The following is a 19,161-nucleotide window of genomic DNA, read 5'->3' as shown; positions in this document are numbered from 1 at the left end:
AACCAAAACCAAAATATAGTCGGTGAAATCATGCGAAAACAATCCGAAGCCTTAATACTACTCACAGACACAGTTAATACGTTTAATGTTCCCACACTTATAATTTGAGCGAGCGCCAAAAACCGTTTTCCTAATTAATATTGCGTCTAAAACTAGCCTGCTCAAATATCAAGCGCATTGGAGTAATTTTCGAAAATAGCTTAACACATCTGCTAACAGTCTAAACTTTGTATTATTTCAGTTATTTATTGTTGCATATATGTTGCGTAACTATATCCTAACCATCACAATCATACAGAGTTTGCCGAGTGCGCTAAAGCTTACATATTTTAGTTGAAAATCACGCCTTTAAGTTTTATATGTACTTTTTGGTAACTACGTGTTGCGGTACAATTATACTCCACAGAATTTTCGATGGCAAATCATCGGAAGGTTTTATGATATTCTAGTTTTGTAGTGCATCTGCAGTGGATTTCGTAGGACAAGGCGCTTTAACTGTAATTGTACTAGAGACCCAAAGAAATAAATGTTGAATTTCGTATGAATGTTTAATAAATATTTCCTTTCTGTTAAATTCTACATTTTCCACAAAATAATTACGTTTCCACTTCTTTACTCGAAAAATTTCAGTCTAAGTAATGAAGAGACAGTTTGACAGTCATTGCAGCAAATGTACGAAGTCCACTACATCCTTTATAGATTGTAGAGTACATACGTAAATAATTAGAACCATTTCTATTTAATTCTAATCATCACATTCTATTAAAGAGCAATAATTTCTTAAAAATTCCGAGCACCTAATTTTGTCAATATGTACACACATTTATAAATCTTGTTTCTTTTCAAATTTCATTCTCCATAAATATCAATATGAGTGAGCTGATATACATTCCAACGTCTGTAGTTTTTAAAAAATACATACATACATATTTTTTTAATAGGAAAACGACAGATTTTTGTTTTTGAGATATTCTATGATTTGTTTGTATTATCTAGTCAAGTTCTTGCCACAAACATTTGCTTTCCTTCGCTTATCACAAACTGAAAATTCTCAAAGCAAAAAATCTCAAAAAACCACCAATACATAAGCAGACAAGAGTGTCTTAACCCAGTTATCCAATGCACGAAAATATACACATACAAATAAATTATGTGAAACGATGTAACTGTGATTTCGTATACGCCACCACCCTGGGCACCTTTTACACGAATCATTCAATATAAGCATGTATAAAGTCGGCCACACAGTGGAGCCTTACACGCATTATGTTATGTGCAGCTGTAAGTCCAATTCATCAAAAATAAATCTATAAAGTTTTTCATCACTTTTTTTTAAATCATTCTGGTAACCACAGCCAGCTTACACCAGAGCTTTTCAAATTTCTTCTCATAATAAAGCTGTAAAGCTTCAATATTTACGCCTTCATAAATTTTCGCGCCAATACCGGTAAAATCGCTGTTATTTCACTCCAACTGGAGTACCATCCCACTACAGGCTAAACCTTTTGTCGAGAGCTTTCACAAGACTTTCTTACACCCGCACTCACACGCATACATACATATTAATCCGCAGACATTTTAAAGGCATTCCAGCATTGAAAAGCGTAGCTCGACACTTTTGTTCGTTTATTTTTTTAATCATATGCAACTCGACATTCCCGGCTGACTAGCACTAGCGCAGACATTCTTGTAGATCAAAAGACAGAGTGCGTCACATTGGCTGTGCAACCAATTATCCTTGTATCGTACATGTACGAATCTATATCTAGTAATTAGTGCCACAAACCGCACGCACTAAAATATACATACACCTAATTCGTACTCCACAAGCATACTCACACATAACGTGTATGCACATATCTTATTTACATACATATATTTTATTATAATTGACATAGAAAGACATAACTTAAAAGTCGGTTTTTTGTTTTTTACTTGTTTTTTAATCACAAACAAAAATTCATATTTTATAAAAGCTTATATAGGAGTAGGTATATTTGTTGTTATGAAGGGTTTGGCATTTTGTTATACATACATAAAAACATTTATTTACATATAATACATAAATACTAGTAGGTGTTAATATTAAGTAAAGTGCCTTACATATGCACCAACCGTGCAGCGCTCTCGCTACCAAACTTAATGGAGTAATTACATAAATATTTGATATATGATATTTTGTGTGATTATTTGTTCATAAAGCAGCTTTAAGCGCCGCGGTTACATGTGCTAAATTTATTTTTTGTAAATCATATACATTTTCCACTTACCAAATAACTCTTGGTTATTACCTATTGTTAGTTAGGTTAGATATATTAGATTAGATTAAGTTTTTTTATTCAATATTTCGAAACTCTACTTTGGAAATTAATACAGAAACAAAACTTATTACCCTAAAAGCAGGTGAAAGCTTTTCTCGGGGTCAAAAAAGTTATGCCAAAACGATAAATAGAAAAACTACCATTTTACCAATTTTCCGTGCAGAAATATTTTCTTTAAAATATGCTTAGAATTTGGGAATCATTAGAGGTATAAAATATATAAAATCAACGTCAAAATAAAACTGCATTCAATATGTAGTTTTGTATATAATTGATATAGAGAAATTAGCTTTTAATGAGCTTTCACTTTCTGAACCTATTGCAAAGAAGCGTTTGCTTTTATTTTCTTTGCTAAAACAATTACTCATGCTTTCATGGCTGTAAGCCGAGTAGCCAACTATTAAGCTTTCACAACCAATATTTGAAACACGCAAAGGTATATGAACCGTTAATTTTATGGTTAATATAACAGAATAAGTAGCGTAAATACCTCATAACATACAATTTTAAATTTCTTCAGTTCATTTTCTACCATATGCGTTGTACATAAACAAGTACATACATACATATTATAATTAAAATCTATATATATACGAGTATATACAAAAATGCACAAGTAAATTTTAGCGTACAACATCATTTATAAGCAGCTAAATATGCCCATAATAATTATATTCTAATTATTTTGGCTAACACGAAAATAATTTCTTACTTAAAATTATTCCTTACTAATATATAAATTTATTTTATTTTATTTTACCTTAGCATATTATTATGAAAACAACACTGTTTGAATTTATGCTTTTTGTGGACTTAGTAGTAGTTTCCTAACCTCAAAAATGTCGTTTAATTTTTATTTGATTTTTAATATTTACTTTTAAACATACGTACATATGTTGTCAGTTTTATTAATTGTTACTTAGTACTGTTTAGTTGCAAATCAATTTTTACTACACCTTAACATAATGGTTACAAGTATGATTTTTGAGTTGAGCAACTGTACCTTATAGTATGTATGTAATTACCCCTCTTATGTATACTACTACAACAACAATACATATATATTATATATGTATTTATACTATATAGTGAAAATGTACTTGTATATGCCAATGTGTATAAAAACCAATTATAATGGAAAATTAAAATTACAGGTCCAAATGGTCGTAGTTTAGTTGAAATCCAACATGTTTCTGGCGCAAATGTGCAAATTTCAAAAAAGGGCATATTCGCACCGGGCACTAGAAATCGAATTGTAACAATAACTGGTCAGCCGAATGCAATTGCCAAAGCGCAATATTTAATTGAACAGAAAATCACCGACGAGGAGACGAAGAGAGCGCGACAAATTCCATTAACCACTGTTGTGAATTAAAGCGAAAAACAATTTACACAAAATAAAAATTAAAAATAAAACAACAACAATAACAATAACTGAAAAAACAACAACATAAAATATAACCGAAAGAACATATTTTAAGAGATATTAAAACAAAAACCAAAACCTATAATAATAATGCATACGGAAGAGCGAAAAACAACAACAACCATAACCTAAAAATTAAAACGAAAAGTTATAAAATATGTAAATAGAAAATATTAATTAAAATGCTGAAGACAAGAGCAGAGGCGAAAAATAGTAAAATTTGAAAAAGTTGAAAATTCATAAAGTTTAAAATTTCACATCACAAATTTAGACAAAAGTTTTGAAAACAAAAAATTGCCGTCAAAACCACGAATGATGGAAGCGTGCAAAAGCAACAAAATGCAAACAAATTTTAAAAATCGAAATAAAAAATATATAGAGAGCATTGTAAATGAGATGCGAAGAAAGAAGCGCGCTGCGAATATTGTAATATATGAAAGTAGAGATTTTAAAGCAAGAAATTTAGGAAAAAATTATATAGATAAAACTAAGCGCTCGCTTAGCCAGCAGAGAACAATAACAAGCAAAACAAAAACAAAATTAAACAACTGAAGTAATTACATAATGAATCCACAGCGAGACATGCATACATACATAGATACATACATATAGTGTAGGAAATAATTAGGATGAGTTTTATTATAATTTTTAATAGCGAAAATTAAAACTAATTAAAAATAATAACAACAAAAAGTAAAAAAACACTGTTAAGTAATGTTTAACTATATATGATATGAAAGTTCGTTAATTGTAGTTGGAAAAGTGCGAAATATTTACTTGAAGCAAAAGAGTTAAGCTAAAAGCAATTAAGTTAGAACAAGTGAGAACTAAAGTGAAGGCAAGCAAAACACCTGAGCAGACACATACAAATATAAATACGTTTTTCACTTACATAGCTAAATTGTAAAAAGTTAGAGAAATAAAAAACACAAATTGTTTACTCTGAAAATATAATTCAATTTAAACGAAAATCCACTTCTGTAGTTAAAAGCGAAAACTTTCCATAATAAATTGCGATAGATTTGTTTGGTAAATATAAAATACAAAAGAAAAAATATAAATAAATATACATACCTTACTAGTTGTGCGCTGCAGTTAAAAACACTACAGAAAAATAACCAAGGGAGGCACTTTTGTGCACACACACACACTCACATACGCACTTAAGCGGAATTATGTTTTTGAAAAAAATTAGAACAATTTTTTAGATAATTTTATTGTATGCTTTCTAAGCCAAAATGTAACTGAAAAGCGTATTAGCCAAAAAAAGGTTTAAAATATTTTCTTAGTTTTTAGTTTTTCTTACATTTTAGCGCTTTTAATGTCGGCAAAAATTAATCTACAATTCTTGGTTTTAGAACTACATATTAGCACTTTAATAAGATGTGGTGCTCAAAGTGTTAGCAATTCCAAGTCCGTTATATTTTGTGTGTCTAATTTGATAAAACTTAAGTTCTTACTTTTGCGACTTTTAAGCGCTTCAGTCTTTATTTTGCTTTGTTCGTTTTTGTTATTGGATGCTATATTAAAAAGCAGTTGAAATATATGTGTGGAAAAGAATTTTTAAAATAATAATTACAATATTATGACTGCGGTTAATTTTTATTGCTTTCAACTATAGCACTTGTTATTGTTCCTCAAGCTTTCTTGCAAATATATCTATTATTTTTCATTTGTTATTTTTATAAAACAAAAAAACTTATATTTTGTTGCTTTTGAACCGCCTGTTGAGCATTTTCAGTGATTTATAAGAATTTTCCTTTACAAGAGTTGCAAATAATTACACTGTTTAACATACAATTGTATACAACATTGTTTTAAGTACTTGTGGTTTGAGTTTGTACGAACAAGCGTTAAAAAAGACAACCTGAAGAAAGAAAAACCAAAAAAACAAAAAAAAAATATATACATATATATATGTACATATATACAGTACTGAAAACCACGTCAGAAAACTCTCACGCGTGCGCCCTTCATTCAGCATACCCATATTATAGAAGGTAAATATTTAGCTTTAAAAGTTACTTAGTAATTTACGTGGTTGCTTTAAAATAATTTGCAATATTTTCTAATTTTTATTGATCTCCCTGTTTTTTTTTTTCTTTATTATTTACAAACCTATAACAACGTACTATTTTTTACTAATAGAAGGCGTCCATGAGCGTATAATGTGAAGCTTTAAGACGAAAGCTTGCAGTGAAAGCGTTTTGTGTCAAATGCGAATTTGCCGCTCAAATTTGTGATTTTCGCTTATTACCCTGTCCAGCCTATGCGCTAGCCTGTTTTACTTCTTATTTCTCATTGTTTTGCCTTCCTCTTTCCAATTTTTGTTGCTGACAAACTATTTGCATATAAATTTTTGTTTATTTTTTTTTTTTCTAACTGCTGTTGCTACTCACGGCAGCATTGGCGTTTTGATTTGTGGTATATGGTACAACAACAAATAATGAACGGATTTTGTGACTGATGACAATATACATGTTGTTGTTGCCATTGTGGAGGATGATACGGTGGTTGTTTGGCCGCCTTGTTGATGGAAAGTGGTAAAAATGTGTTGCGCGCATTCTGAGTCTCCTTACAATTTGATTTTTTTTCACGAGTTACACACTCAAATTTATTTTTGCAATCTAAGGCTATTTATGTTATTTGTTTATATTCGATTTGTACACATTGCTTTTAAGTTTTTAATTTTCATAACGGAAAATATTCCTTTTTTGAAACATTGCCCTTGTACACATTTAGTTTACATAAAGTGTAAGTTACATAATTACTAAGAATGCTTTCATGTCTATTAAATTAATATAACTATATATGTATATACATACATCCGTATACTTACTACATACATACATACTATTAACGTTTTTAAGTTATGTTACCTTTTAATTAAAAAATGCGGTTAAACTAGTTAAAAAACTTTTATTACATCACAAGTTGCTGTTGGCACATTAATTTAATTGAATTGTTGCTCACGATTAGTTCAGTGAAATGTGCATGTGACCACCATTCAATGGGTCGGGAGTTCGTAGCACACACATCGAAATCAAATCACAAAAAAGTCAACACTCAGACAGTTGACACTTTGATAATTACGTGAGCTTTTCATGAAAGTTGGTTTAACCGTTCGGAGGACGCTCTAGCTTGTAAGTTCGTATATTTGTGAGCTGTTATTCTGCGTGAAACCGCAAACTGGCGCAGAAGCTCGGCTCGGTATAATGCCATATTTTTATTATGCTATTTACCGTTATAATTGTGACACTTAAATTAATTATACACTCACATAGAAATAAACACATATGTAGATTATATTGTTTTCATTGCGTTCGTAACTTTTATATGTGTCATTTATTGATTTTATTGTTTTAGTTAAAAAATAATTAATTTTATCGAAGAAAACAAAAGAAAATGTGCAATTCAGGTTTACTCTTACGTTTAGAATTGTGTATGTAATTTTACTTTTAATAAATTGCAATTAATAATACTTAGTCAAATCATATAAATGGCCAAATATGCGTAAAAAAGACAATAAATAATATGAAAATGCATTCTTCACACTAAAACATTTCGAAACGACTTTCTGTATTGAGAAGGCCTTTCGAAGCGTTTCCAATTTTAACCATTCGAAAAGTTAATATTTTACGCATATTCGCACATTGTTCTTTCAATAACTCAATATTTCAAGATCATTAATTTAAGTGAAGAAAAACTGCGATTTGTTGTTACCTCTTTATGTAATCACTTCGAGCCCCCTTTTGTACCACATGCAATTCATTGTTTTTATATTGTATACTTTTTCATAGCAATTCATGCAAAATTCTAGTTTAGTTTCCGTTTTCCTTAAATGTCTTTATATTTTTTTTTTTTACAAAAGAAAGCAACAAACACCAATATTTTCATAAAAATTGTAACTATTTAGGTTTTGTTAAAACACTTAATTTTTAAGTACTCTTCATTTTTGTATAAATTGTAATTCTTTAAGTGCATACTATAAAAATATTAACAAAATTATAAGCGTATACATACATATACATTATTACTTTAAATGCTTTTTTCTTTAAATTATGTCAAATAAAATAATCAAAAATAAATATTTACATAAATGAAAAATCGATGAAATACCTTTGCGCTTTTATTTTAATATCTTTTTTTTTATTGTACAAAATATCATCAACGAAAAACCCTCAAATCACTGATATCAATCGACAAATCAGTTTTGCGCCATCACATTTCCACCACTAAAAGTCACCATGCGCAATACCACTTTTCAATACACCACCCACAACCACCAATCACAATTCACCACCGACACCTAAGCAATAATCAAGTATCACCATTTCCAACACCCTCCTCAATTGTCACTCGAAATCAGTTAGGCATAAAGCAATGACCTTAAGTAATGCAAAAAATAACAACTTACCTGAGATTTCGTCATAAAAATCATCCAAAACTCATTACCATGATAGTATACTTTTTTTTTAAATTTTTTCATACTTTTTTTTAACAAAAAAACGTGCCTTTTAAGCCTGTCAAATTGACCACTAGTAGAAAAATTACCATTAAGTTTTGAATTAGTTTTATATATTTTTTGTTTCGGTTGCTCTGACATAAGAAAAGTCTAAAATATAATTAGTTTTGTAATTTTTTCGTTTGTTTTTTTTTGTAATGAGATCAACGTGCTGTTAAAGCTATATATATTACTTTGAATCAGTATATATATATATGTATATTGTTTTTGTTTCGGTTGCTCTGACATCACAAAGAATCATAAAAGATAAAACACATTTTTTTTTCACTGAAAATGCTCAATAGTAAAAGAATAAATATATTTATGTAACATTTCTTTAAACATAAGTACATACATAACACACATTTGTAGCGATAAACAGTACCTCCATTAATTCACTTGAGTACATAAAGACATTTGTCATTTCAAAAAACGGTATAAGTGAAGAATAAAAGGCGAGTATGCCTGCTGGGTACATTTTCTACACCGTACTACTACATACATACATACATACAAGATTTCTATTAACATATTGTAAAAGTAACATAATATCTATTGTATATACAAAATATATACAAAAACAAACATAAACATACATATTTGTACAAGTGTAATTATGTTGTTATTGCTGTTAAAATACATACAAAGCTACCTACGTATTATTTTGAATTAGGATTCGTGAATGCGAGTCATTGAGTCAGTTTGTTGTTTAATGATGTAGTAGATAGTACCGTTAGGGACGCAAAGCGAAGAAGTGATCCACAATTGTTTGTTAAACTTAAATAAATATTTAAAAGAAATAGAAAACACCTCACAAATGGGTGATATGAAGCGAACGCTGGAGGATCAAGGTATATAAATTTATCAAAATGCTTTCAGAGCGGCATTTTATGGATTAAAATTGTTGATTTGAACGACTCCATAGATTGCTAGTATGCAGTACATATTTCCACCTGTGCTATAATGGAACAGATAGCTATTAAATGTAGGCAATGAAAACTATATGACGCCAATGTTAGAACTGAAATTTCCAAATGCGTTCTGCGCCTAAAAGTATGCAAGAATTTTGGCTTCGATTGAGTATTGTATCTCAATAAGCATCAAAGTGGGTAAAATTAAAAAAATTATGCTTTTAGTCGCATTGTGGCTTACCATTGCATTTCCGAAGTTATTGCAGATTTTTGAAAATCAGTAACAAAGGTACTTTTTATAGTAACAGTTAACATGTACAACACGATTTCAACAGCGATGTGTTTCGTAAATTTGTAGAAAAACAGTTAGGCATATTATTTGGCGCTAAAAACTGCGCAACAGTTACTACAGCAAACTGCAACGGAGGAATATTGTATGCAAATAAACGAGTTAGGAATATTTAAGCAGAGTTGACAAAAATTAGTGACAATTTCGTAAAGCGCATAAATATGCCAAAAAGCGCTCACTCAAACTTCAACAAGCAATCCACAAAATGCCGCAGCAATACGGCCCTGTTTGAAAACAAACCCACATTTTTTTTTGGAAACCAACTACACCAATAGTGAAAAATAATCAATAAAATTAAAAAAAAATAATGTCGTGTTACGGAGCATAGTTATTGTTTAGAAGCGTTAATTAAAGCAGTCATTGTTACATACATACATACATATACAATTTAAATATATATTTTAACATTATCAATAACAACGCGTTGTCATATGAATTTGTGCAATATAAACACACACATACACTTATAAAAAAATATTTAAAATAAGTTAACTATTTGTTAAATATCAATATTTTATTTTTTTGATTTGCCTTTGCGTTTTATGTTCTCTTGTTTCAAACTTTTTGCAAATAACATGTAAATTAGAAAGTAGTTGATGAAAAGTGCTTTCACTAAGTAACAACAACCATTTCGTTGTTACAATTAACTTTATTATATGGTGATTTTATAGCTAGTGCGCCTGTAAGTAGGCTAGAAAAGATTACAATGGAAGTTTTATTTGATAAAAATTAAAAACTTAAAGAAATTAAATAAAATTAAAAAATAAGGCAACTCAATAATGCATCACTTGATTGTGATTTACTTTTTAGCATTCACATAAAAGTAAATGTAGTAATTTTTTTCTTCAGCATTGGTGCGATTCGAAAATTTTTAACTGTTTTGGACCAAATCATGTTTGCTAGGCCTTAAAATGTATTAAATTCATAATATTTAATATTAAAAATTATTAGTAATTATAAAAGTATGTTTCATGTTTAAATAAGTTGTTGTTGAGTAAGGCACACAATTACACATACACACATACATACACACAATAACACAGCCTTATACATATATTTATATATATACACTCGTTAAATGCATGTAGAAATGTGCGAATTTTTGCAATACATAAAACAAACACACATTAAAAAATAGCAAAAAAAAAAACCGTTAAAGAAAGAAAGAACATAAGAGGACCAATGCAATATTCAGCGAAATTCAAATTTAAATACCTAATAGAAATAGAAATAGAAATAACTAAAGTATCGTTGACAACTGTAAAGTACTGTTATGTAAATTCAATTCAACTTATCAAATACAATTCAATTAACTCAATAATAATGTAATGTAACAAGTAATTAAATGAATACATATATGTAAGTAATAAGTTGTAAAAGCGAAAATATATATACATACATACAAACATACATATTATATGTGAAAGTACTAATTTTAGTAGGCAAATTAATTAAAATGGTAGTTAAAAAGATTTATTAAATAAAGATTAAAATAATTGAAAATAAAAAATATTAAAAATTCAAATTTAAGCGAAATTCCCGCATTTCCCAGCATTCCCATTTTTGGCACACATAGAACGACACGCAGCCTTCCGATTCTCTCCGTTAAGCATACTACATAAGTACATACATACATATTCAAACATATATCCATACATGTTTGCATAGAGCAACACCGAATTGGATCATCAACAAATGAGCATGCGCAACCAAAAACCAAATTTAATTATATTTCGCATACAACTACCAACATTCTCGTAAATACACGTGTCAAAATTTTGTAGAATCTACATAAGCTCCGGAATACACATATATGTATATATTTGAGTGAGTTAGAAAATATACTCAGAGAGAAAACCAGCGCAGAAGAGAGATGGATAAAGAAACTGATACGGAACTGTTGAAACATAAAAATTATGTAATACTTTCCAAAAAATGAAAAAGTCTTTGTTAAATTTGTTTTACAAGTAGTCTTGACTTTTTTGAATGAGCCATCAAGAGGAACAATCCGTTGACTAAATTTTTAACTCGCTAAATAATCGGTGTTGATATTTTTGCAGGCAAGTCCATTGTATACTACCATACAAGTATATACTAAATATAATAGTTTTCAGAATTTTTTTTTTGTAACATGCTCTTGGAAGTAAATGTAGAGGGTTTCTGCTAAGTGTACAGTGCAATATAAAATTTAATTTCTGGAGTTACATAAACTCGTTGTAGAATTATTAAGATACACACACGTAGGTAAGATTCAGCTTAAAGGCATGTGAGTCAAATCCATCACTGAGCCTGTTAATCCATTCAGATTTAAAACGTTTCTAAGACGACTCCTAATATACCAATTTGTGAGAGTATCTCATCGAATACTAAAACTATCATGGGTTTACATCGTTTTTTTAGAAGAGACCCATTATTATTTGCTCTCCTCTATTATTTCAAGGTCTTCTGTTCTGACAATTTGCAATAAAAGAATATAAATATTTATTTTACCTCTTGTCGCTTGTTAGCATATCCTTAAATCACAATCACACACTCGCACTCAACACACACGCCCATTTGCACTCTTATATCAGAAATTTAAAATGCCAAGTCACATGACAACCCCACAAATACACAAATTCAATTATTATTTCATAAACAAGAGTTTTTATTATATACATATATGCATATACACATACATATATATATGTACGTTTTCACAGTCAAACAGTAACAAGATCAGTTACAAGTAACTACAACAAACATACATACTTCGCATTCTCATTCGCATCTTTACAGAATCAGCTTAAATCAAAACAGTGCGGAACAGAGTGCATCGAATAAGTACAAGTATGAGTACGAATACGATTACGATTACAAGTACAAGTTTCAGAGTTTGACGCAAGTCATGTCATATTCGCTCATAATACATAAAATATAACATTTATTACAGACAGATAACGGCAATGTTGTCCATGTGTCGTTATAAAGCCTTAACAATTTAGACAAAAACAAAACAAAAAAAAAATAAAACAAATTGTAACACAGTAAAAACAGTCGTACATCGCCGAATCCACCATCGTCATCTCTATCACAACAAAGCCACCAGCATCAACCATCGCAATCACCAACCGTCAACTTCCAAACACTATCATAACCACAACCACCACCATCATCACCACTGTATTCACCACAGTCATCATCAGTATTCAGAGATCATCATCATTTGCATATGAATGAACATCAAAATTATAAATCACATCCGAACCACTTCAAATGAGCGAGAAAAATTGATAAAATGAAGCTCTTATCTTCATCTAACTTGAAGTATTAGACAAAACGAAGCAAATAAATTTTAAGAAGCAAAGCTAAGCTTAATTAAAAAGATATATAGCGAAAAAGCGAAACAAATACAAAGTTAAAGTACTGGATCTGTGATATGTAATTAATATATTTAAAAGAAATATAAATATATATATATATATATAATATATATGAAATTTATTTAAAGACGTTGATGTAAACGAAGCAAGAAAAGTGATAGAAATGAGCACGAACTCACAAAGAAAGCCAGTAAAAACGAAATATGGCAAGTGGAAGGGGTGAAGAAGGCCGCATGGCAGAGGCGACGAGGGAGAGAGGAAAAAGCAAGACCGCGGTAGAAGCAGAGGGCGCAAGGTGGAGTTGTTAAAGTTGATTACAATAAGTATGCGAATGAGTATGCGAATGTTAATTAATATGCATCAAATGCAGTCGATATGCGATATTATTTAAAAAATGCATATATGTAGTTAATAAAATACAAAACAAGAAGAAAAAATTAAATGCAGAAATAGTTAAAATGTAATACAAACACACACAAACAACACACCGCGCGAAACTAAGGTTTAATGAAAAACAAAAACAAAAAACACAACAAACATTAAATTTTTAAGCGCAAAACGTGAGAAAATTTTTAAAACACAAGCAAACAAATACGAAATTTAAATGCTGTGAAAAGAATCATCTGCTATACGATCCATACACACATATACCGTTGTAGACTGTTGTGGTGTGCGTGATTGAGCGGCATGGCGACCTGTAGAGAAAACGTGTCGTACAAGGTTCTGGGTCACAATTAGTAACTTTTGGAGAAAAACATGCCAGCATACCGATTTCTGGTAAACTGAATAACGCTATTAATGCGAACATTGTGAGCTCGTTGTTATTAGCAGCAATCGGCGTCTTTTTTCCTGCAGGCTGAGCATATGTCTTCAATCACATTTTAATAACAGCAACCAAAATTTGAAATACTAAAGTACCTTAGCGTTTTTTGGCATACAACACATTACATTACTGTACGTACTATGCACGTGCATACGAATCGTGACCAAGCATATTTCAGACAGCGCTACATGAAAATTACGATTAAACGAAAAATTAAAGATTTACATAATTTATATTTTGTATAATAATCGATATGAGTATTAAGTCAGCATTTTTTGAATTAAACATAAAAAGATTCAATAACTCATTGCCAGCAAGCGCTAGACTTCTAAGGGGTTTTTAAACTAGTAAAAATTTCCCGTTTTTGTTAGAGCAGTGAATAAAAATGTCTGTTCTAATGGCGAAAAGCAGAAAGTGACTTAGAAAGCCAAATAAAAAAATCGTATCAAAAATATTGAAAAAGCCTAGATCAATGATGAATTATGGATCAAGTTCTAACAGGTCACGTTTGCAAGCAAAACTTTCCACATAAATGCTAAAATCGTCTTGATATGTTTCATTCTCAAACTTAGCTAAACTAAATGTTGAAAAAGAGCCCTCTGTAGCTCGGCAACCTGTATCTAATCTTTTAATTAACGACATAATGGTAATACAAAGGATTTTAAAATTTAATAGGAAATTATGCAGATAAATCCCTTTTAAATGACTTGACTCACTGTCCGTTTCGAGAGCTGCCTTTTAAGGGATACAACTAGTGTGACAGTGCCAGTATGTGAAAAAACTACCGTATCAATTGTCTTAAAATTGTAAGGGTATATATATATATATATACATATATATTACATCGGGCTCCTACAAAATCCACAAAACGAAATATGTTTTAAAGTAGTGGAAGGCGAGACATGAATTTTTCAATTTGATAATAAAAAACAAATAGAAAACCGTTAGGCAGAGGAACGTCCCGTAACAATTAAGAGCTCATACTTGGAGATCCTTTCTTAAAGGTTTATATTAATAAATTTTTCAGAGGCGAGAGAGCGAAGTGAAAAAAATATTAATTTTTTTTTTGGACCCCCCATTTTTTATATATTTTAAGAATACAAAGTAAAATTTTTGAAGAAACCAACTAAATATTTTTTAAGCTATACGAGATCTTTGACGGCTCTAAAAAATTAGGTCGTCCACTTTTGTACCGATTCCGTTCTTATCCGTGGATGAAAATAAAAACGGTCAAAAAAATGTCAAAAATTGATAAAACGGTAGCGTTAATTAGCAGGTTGAACTGAGCGGCTACACTTTGAAAGAATGTAAATTTTTTTTTTTAATTTCACTCTTGGTGTGCCCCTTAAACTGATTTTCTCTATGGATTATGCCACGGCCTAAGCTAATTTTCTTTTAGTCGCAAGTACCTTATTTTTTATTACTCTATGGTTTTAAGGATACGGCTTAATCATAAAGTTAAAATACATATGGGAAGTGAGTGGTTTTGTGGAAGAATTTTTAAAGCTGTGTGGGTAATTAATAAATTCCTCAAAAAGTTATGTACAGCATTAAAAATATCTTGATTCCCATAGTATAATAATAGGTTGAATGTTCTTAAGAGACAAATTCATAGCAAAGCTTAGTTTAACACGATTTTAATGAACGATTTTTGCCATTACCACCATTTCAAGTTTTTAAAGCATCTTTTAGAGCATAAAGGGAAGAAGTAGGCATATATATTCTTAAATTTATTCGAACATTTTTGAGCTGACGATACTGGGTTTATTCGACAGAATCTAAAGCGCTGGATACGACTGATACTCGTGAAATAGAGCGTAGATTCACTTTATTCCATTTTCGCTTGCAAACACATACATACATACAGACACATATACGACCAAGCAGCAGAGCGGGGTAAAAATTAAACAATTTAAGGGTAAAAAACGAAATTTGTCCAAAAATTACAATAATTGCACACGAGTTTCTATTTTTCTCTTCACAATTACTAACGCGCGCATCAGTCATTGTAGCAACATTTAAATATTTAACATAAAATCACGTTTTTGCTATAATTTGGCTTAAAATATTAATAGAAAAAGTTGTAAAAAATAATAATAGTAATTTTATAGAAAGAAATAAAAGAAAAACTGAAAGCTATTAAAAACCAACTGTAAACAGCATGTTACATAATTTTACTTAAATATACATACACACGTGCATTAATAAAAAGCTACATACAAACAAATATAATTAATATAAATATAAATATAGAGAAAGAGATATATATTGAGGCAAAACTAAAAAAAGGAAATAAAAAATAAAAAAAATTCAAATAAAAAATTAAATAAAGCAAACAAATATATACGTACATATAGGAAAAATTGTTTTCTTCACATTTTATTTACATTTGTTAGTGTAGTTTTTAAAATTAAACAAATTATATACATACAAATATATATGTAGGAAAATATGAGAATAATTAATTTAACTAGTAAGAAACTAAACGAGCATAACTGTAAGCGCGAAGCAAGACAACAACAGTGAATATTTTAATAGAAGAAAACTAAACTAAAGAAACTTTTCTTAAAATTCAATAGCAGAATCTTTTAGCATCATAGTACTATATATACATACATACACACTTATATACATAATTATATACATATATATATATATATTGTATATTGTATATTCAGTGGTTAGTTATTAAACAATTCGTAAAGCAAAGACAAATTCAGAATAAACTATTTAGTATAACACTAAAACAAATACTGAAATTCTACATACTAAACTACAGTAGAATCTCAATAAGCGAAATCAAGCGCGCGCATACAAATGCAAAATGTCAGCAATAAGTTGTGGACAAGAGAGGAGTAGAAGAGTAAAAGTAATTAAGTCATAATTCATAATTGTCTAGTTTAATTTGCGAGAGACCAAGTGTGGTGGGTGAAAAAACAAAGTACATGGTGGGTAATTCACCACAGTTAAAAGCAGTAAGGAGGCGTGAGTAAAACTGTTAAATAGTTGTTAAGTTGAATTGTCGATAAAAGATGCTGTAGTATTGTATATTTAATGTAAATGAGAAATGTAATGAGAAACCGATGTGCAACAACAAGTACGCTGATAATGAAACTAATTAAAAAGTAATTACAAAAGAGAACAACAATGAAGCAAACAAGCAAAGGGCAATTGCAATGCAAGAAAGTTGAAAAAAAAACACTCAAATAATTTTTATTTATTACAAAGCTCACTGTTATTAGAACAAATTTACAATTTTTAAACTTAATTACAATCTATTGATTTAGTGCATACAGATTTCCACTCCAATGTAATGAAATCTAATTATTAACATTAACAACAACTACAATTAGCAACAACAACAAATTCCAAAAATTCAGTGAAATGCATATGATAAATATTATATTAAATACATACATCACAACCATGCATATTTATATATATTTAAGTGCATAGATCTATATATATATATATATATTATATATATGCAGTATATACCTAGAAATTGTTGTAAATGCAGTGGACTTCGTAACTATGCAAACCTTCGAACGAAACCACAGATATTTTAAAAGCAGCTGTTGAAACTTCAAACAACACAACAAACATGCAAGCATATATTTCAAGCAAAAACAAATATAAAAACAACAACAAAAGAAAACCTAAAATCTAATAGATCCAAAATATTAAGAAGAAAAAACACAAAAGCCAAATGGCTATTCCAAATCCAAGTGATTATTTAAAATCTTTAATCCCAAATTAAAATACCAAATTTCAATATTTACAAAAGCAAAACCAAATAGAAAGAGATAATTGTATTGAATTAGTAGTAAATGAAACAAAAAATCAGTAAGCGTAAATGCCATAAAGAGAAACTGTGATTGCGATGAAATACCCTCGAAGTAAAAAATATAAATTAATAAAGCATAAATAAATAAATGAAAATAAACAACAACAACAATTGATTAAACTACTACTGATTTGAGGAGCTGTGGAGGCGTAAAACTTCATCGAGATCGGCCATGTACCGAATGTGGCAGAGCTGTGTACGAGTACTTTGTTAGTAGCGGATTGCTGATTGCGAATTGCAACCTTGCGTATTGCCCATAAACGCATTCATCGTTATCAATTTTAAAGAAAATTAGTTCTTAGCGTGATATACATACACACATAATTGCATACATACATTAATTACATAATGGGCATGAAATCAATAAAAACAATTTAACATTACAAAAAAAAATACAAAATTCTAATAAAAATGTTTATATTTCTGGCGAGCGAGGTCCGCTGCTTAAGAGAGGTAAGATGATATAATTAGTTTCGTTTAGATATACTACGAATAAAACGATATTTTTGGCATAAAGCCAATAACTACTGGGGTTCTTACATTCGGGATCCCAGTAGCTGGTATCTGGGGCCTTGAAAAGTTCTGATTCGATAATGACCATTTCTAGATAGTGTTAACAGATACTTGTAGTTAATAGTGTCTTTATAGCAACATTTTTTCTTGAATTTAACTGCCAAATAGCTTCTTAGACATGAGCGTATTAATAAGAACTTTTAAACTTTTGGTAATCGTCTTCCAAAACCTTAAGCACATGCTTCTTCTTAGATATATTTTTCAGGTAATGGTTTCATAAAAAATTAGAATTTTAAAGCCACTCTGATGCGTAAACTTTTTCATAAAAAAACTACTATTTCTGAGAAGCCACCATTTGTTCAAAATTCAAAATTTTGACTAGTCCTTCGATCATTATCTGTATCCATCTATTATAATGATATTTATTTTTATGGTTTGGTTTTTTGATCATTTTACGCAGAAAACTTTTCCCAACCTACCGAGACAACTTTTTTCGGAGGTCTTCGGCAGATCGGCTACGGAATCAAGCAAATCTATAATTTTTGAAAATGAACTGTTAAGTATTATGATACATTAGATTAAATGCACATTATTTTAATGCCTCTTCAATTCACAAAAAATGCATTTTTATGACTTTATCGAGTGGATATAACCCCTTAATGAGTTATACCTAGTCAGGCGGTCGGAAAAAGCAGATTTTTGGGATTATTTTTCTTAAAGTATTAATTTTTAATTTTTTTTAAATGAAAATTCCTCTATATTATTAGTCATCCTTTTGTGTGTTAAAACAGACAAATTTTTATGTACAACAATATTAATTTTTCTGTTCTTTGTATGCAATCTTCCAAGAGTCTTCGAAAAAAATGTGTCTCGCGGTGACCATCATAGCACCTTTCTTCTTCTGAATTCAAAAATTAAAATAGATTCTGTTAGTTTAGACCGAAGGAATTAGAAAAATATCTCTTTTTCACAAATAGGCAGCTTCTTAAGAAAAAATTTCATAATATCATTTCATGAAAAAAAATCGTCTTAAATTGTTGATTAAAAGAATAATTTTAATTTTATGTAAAAAACCTTCGATCAACGACAACAAAATTTATTTGTT

At 29.6% G+C, this 19,161-nt stretch overlaps 1 protein-coding gene across 19 annotated transcripts in view; it reads left to right on the top strand.

Moving 5' to 3' along the window:
- The window catches only part of ps (RNA-binding protein Nova-1-like protein passilla), a 90,993-nt gene extending 83,130 nt beyond the window's left edge, over positions 1-7,863 (top strand). For all 19 annotated transcript variants that reach the window (XM_070105783.1, XM_070105787.1, XM_070105784.1 and 16 more), the window contains one exon: positions 3,476-7,863. In XM_070105783.1, coding sequence (XP_069961884.1) covers positions 3,476-3,696 — 221 coding nt within the window. In that variant the 3' untranslated portion in view covers positions 3,697-7,863. The remainder of the gene's footprint in view (positions 1-3,475) is intronic.
- The last annotated feature ends 11,298 nt before the right edge of the window (positions 7,864-19,161 follow it).

The sequence above is a fragment of the Bactrocera oleae genome, chromosome 2, assembly GCF_042242935.1.
Source record: "Bactrocera oleae isolate idBacOlea1 chromosome 2, idBacOlea1, whole genome shotgun sequence".
Taxonomy (NCBI): Eukaryota; Metazoa; Arthropoda; class Insecta; order Diptera; family Tephritidae; genus Bactrocera; species Bactrocera oleae.
The sequence above is the reverse complement of the archived record's forward strand: the minus strand, read 5'-3'. Positions and strand labels throughout refer to the sequence as shown.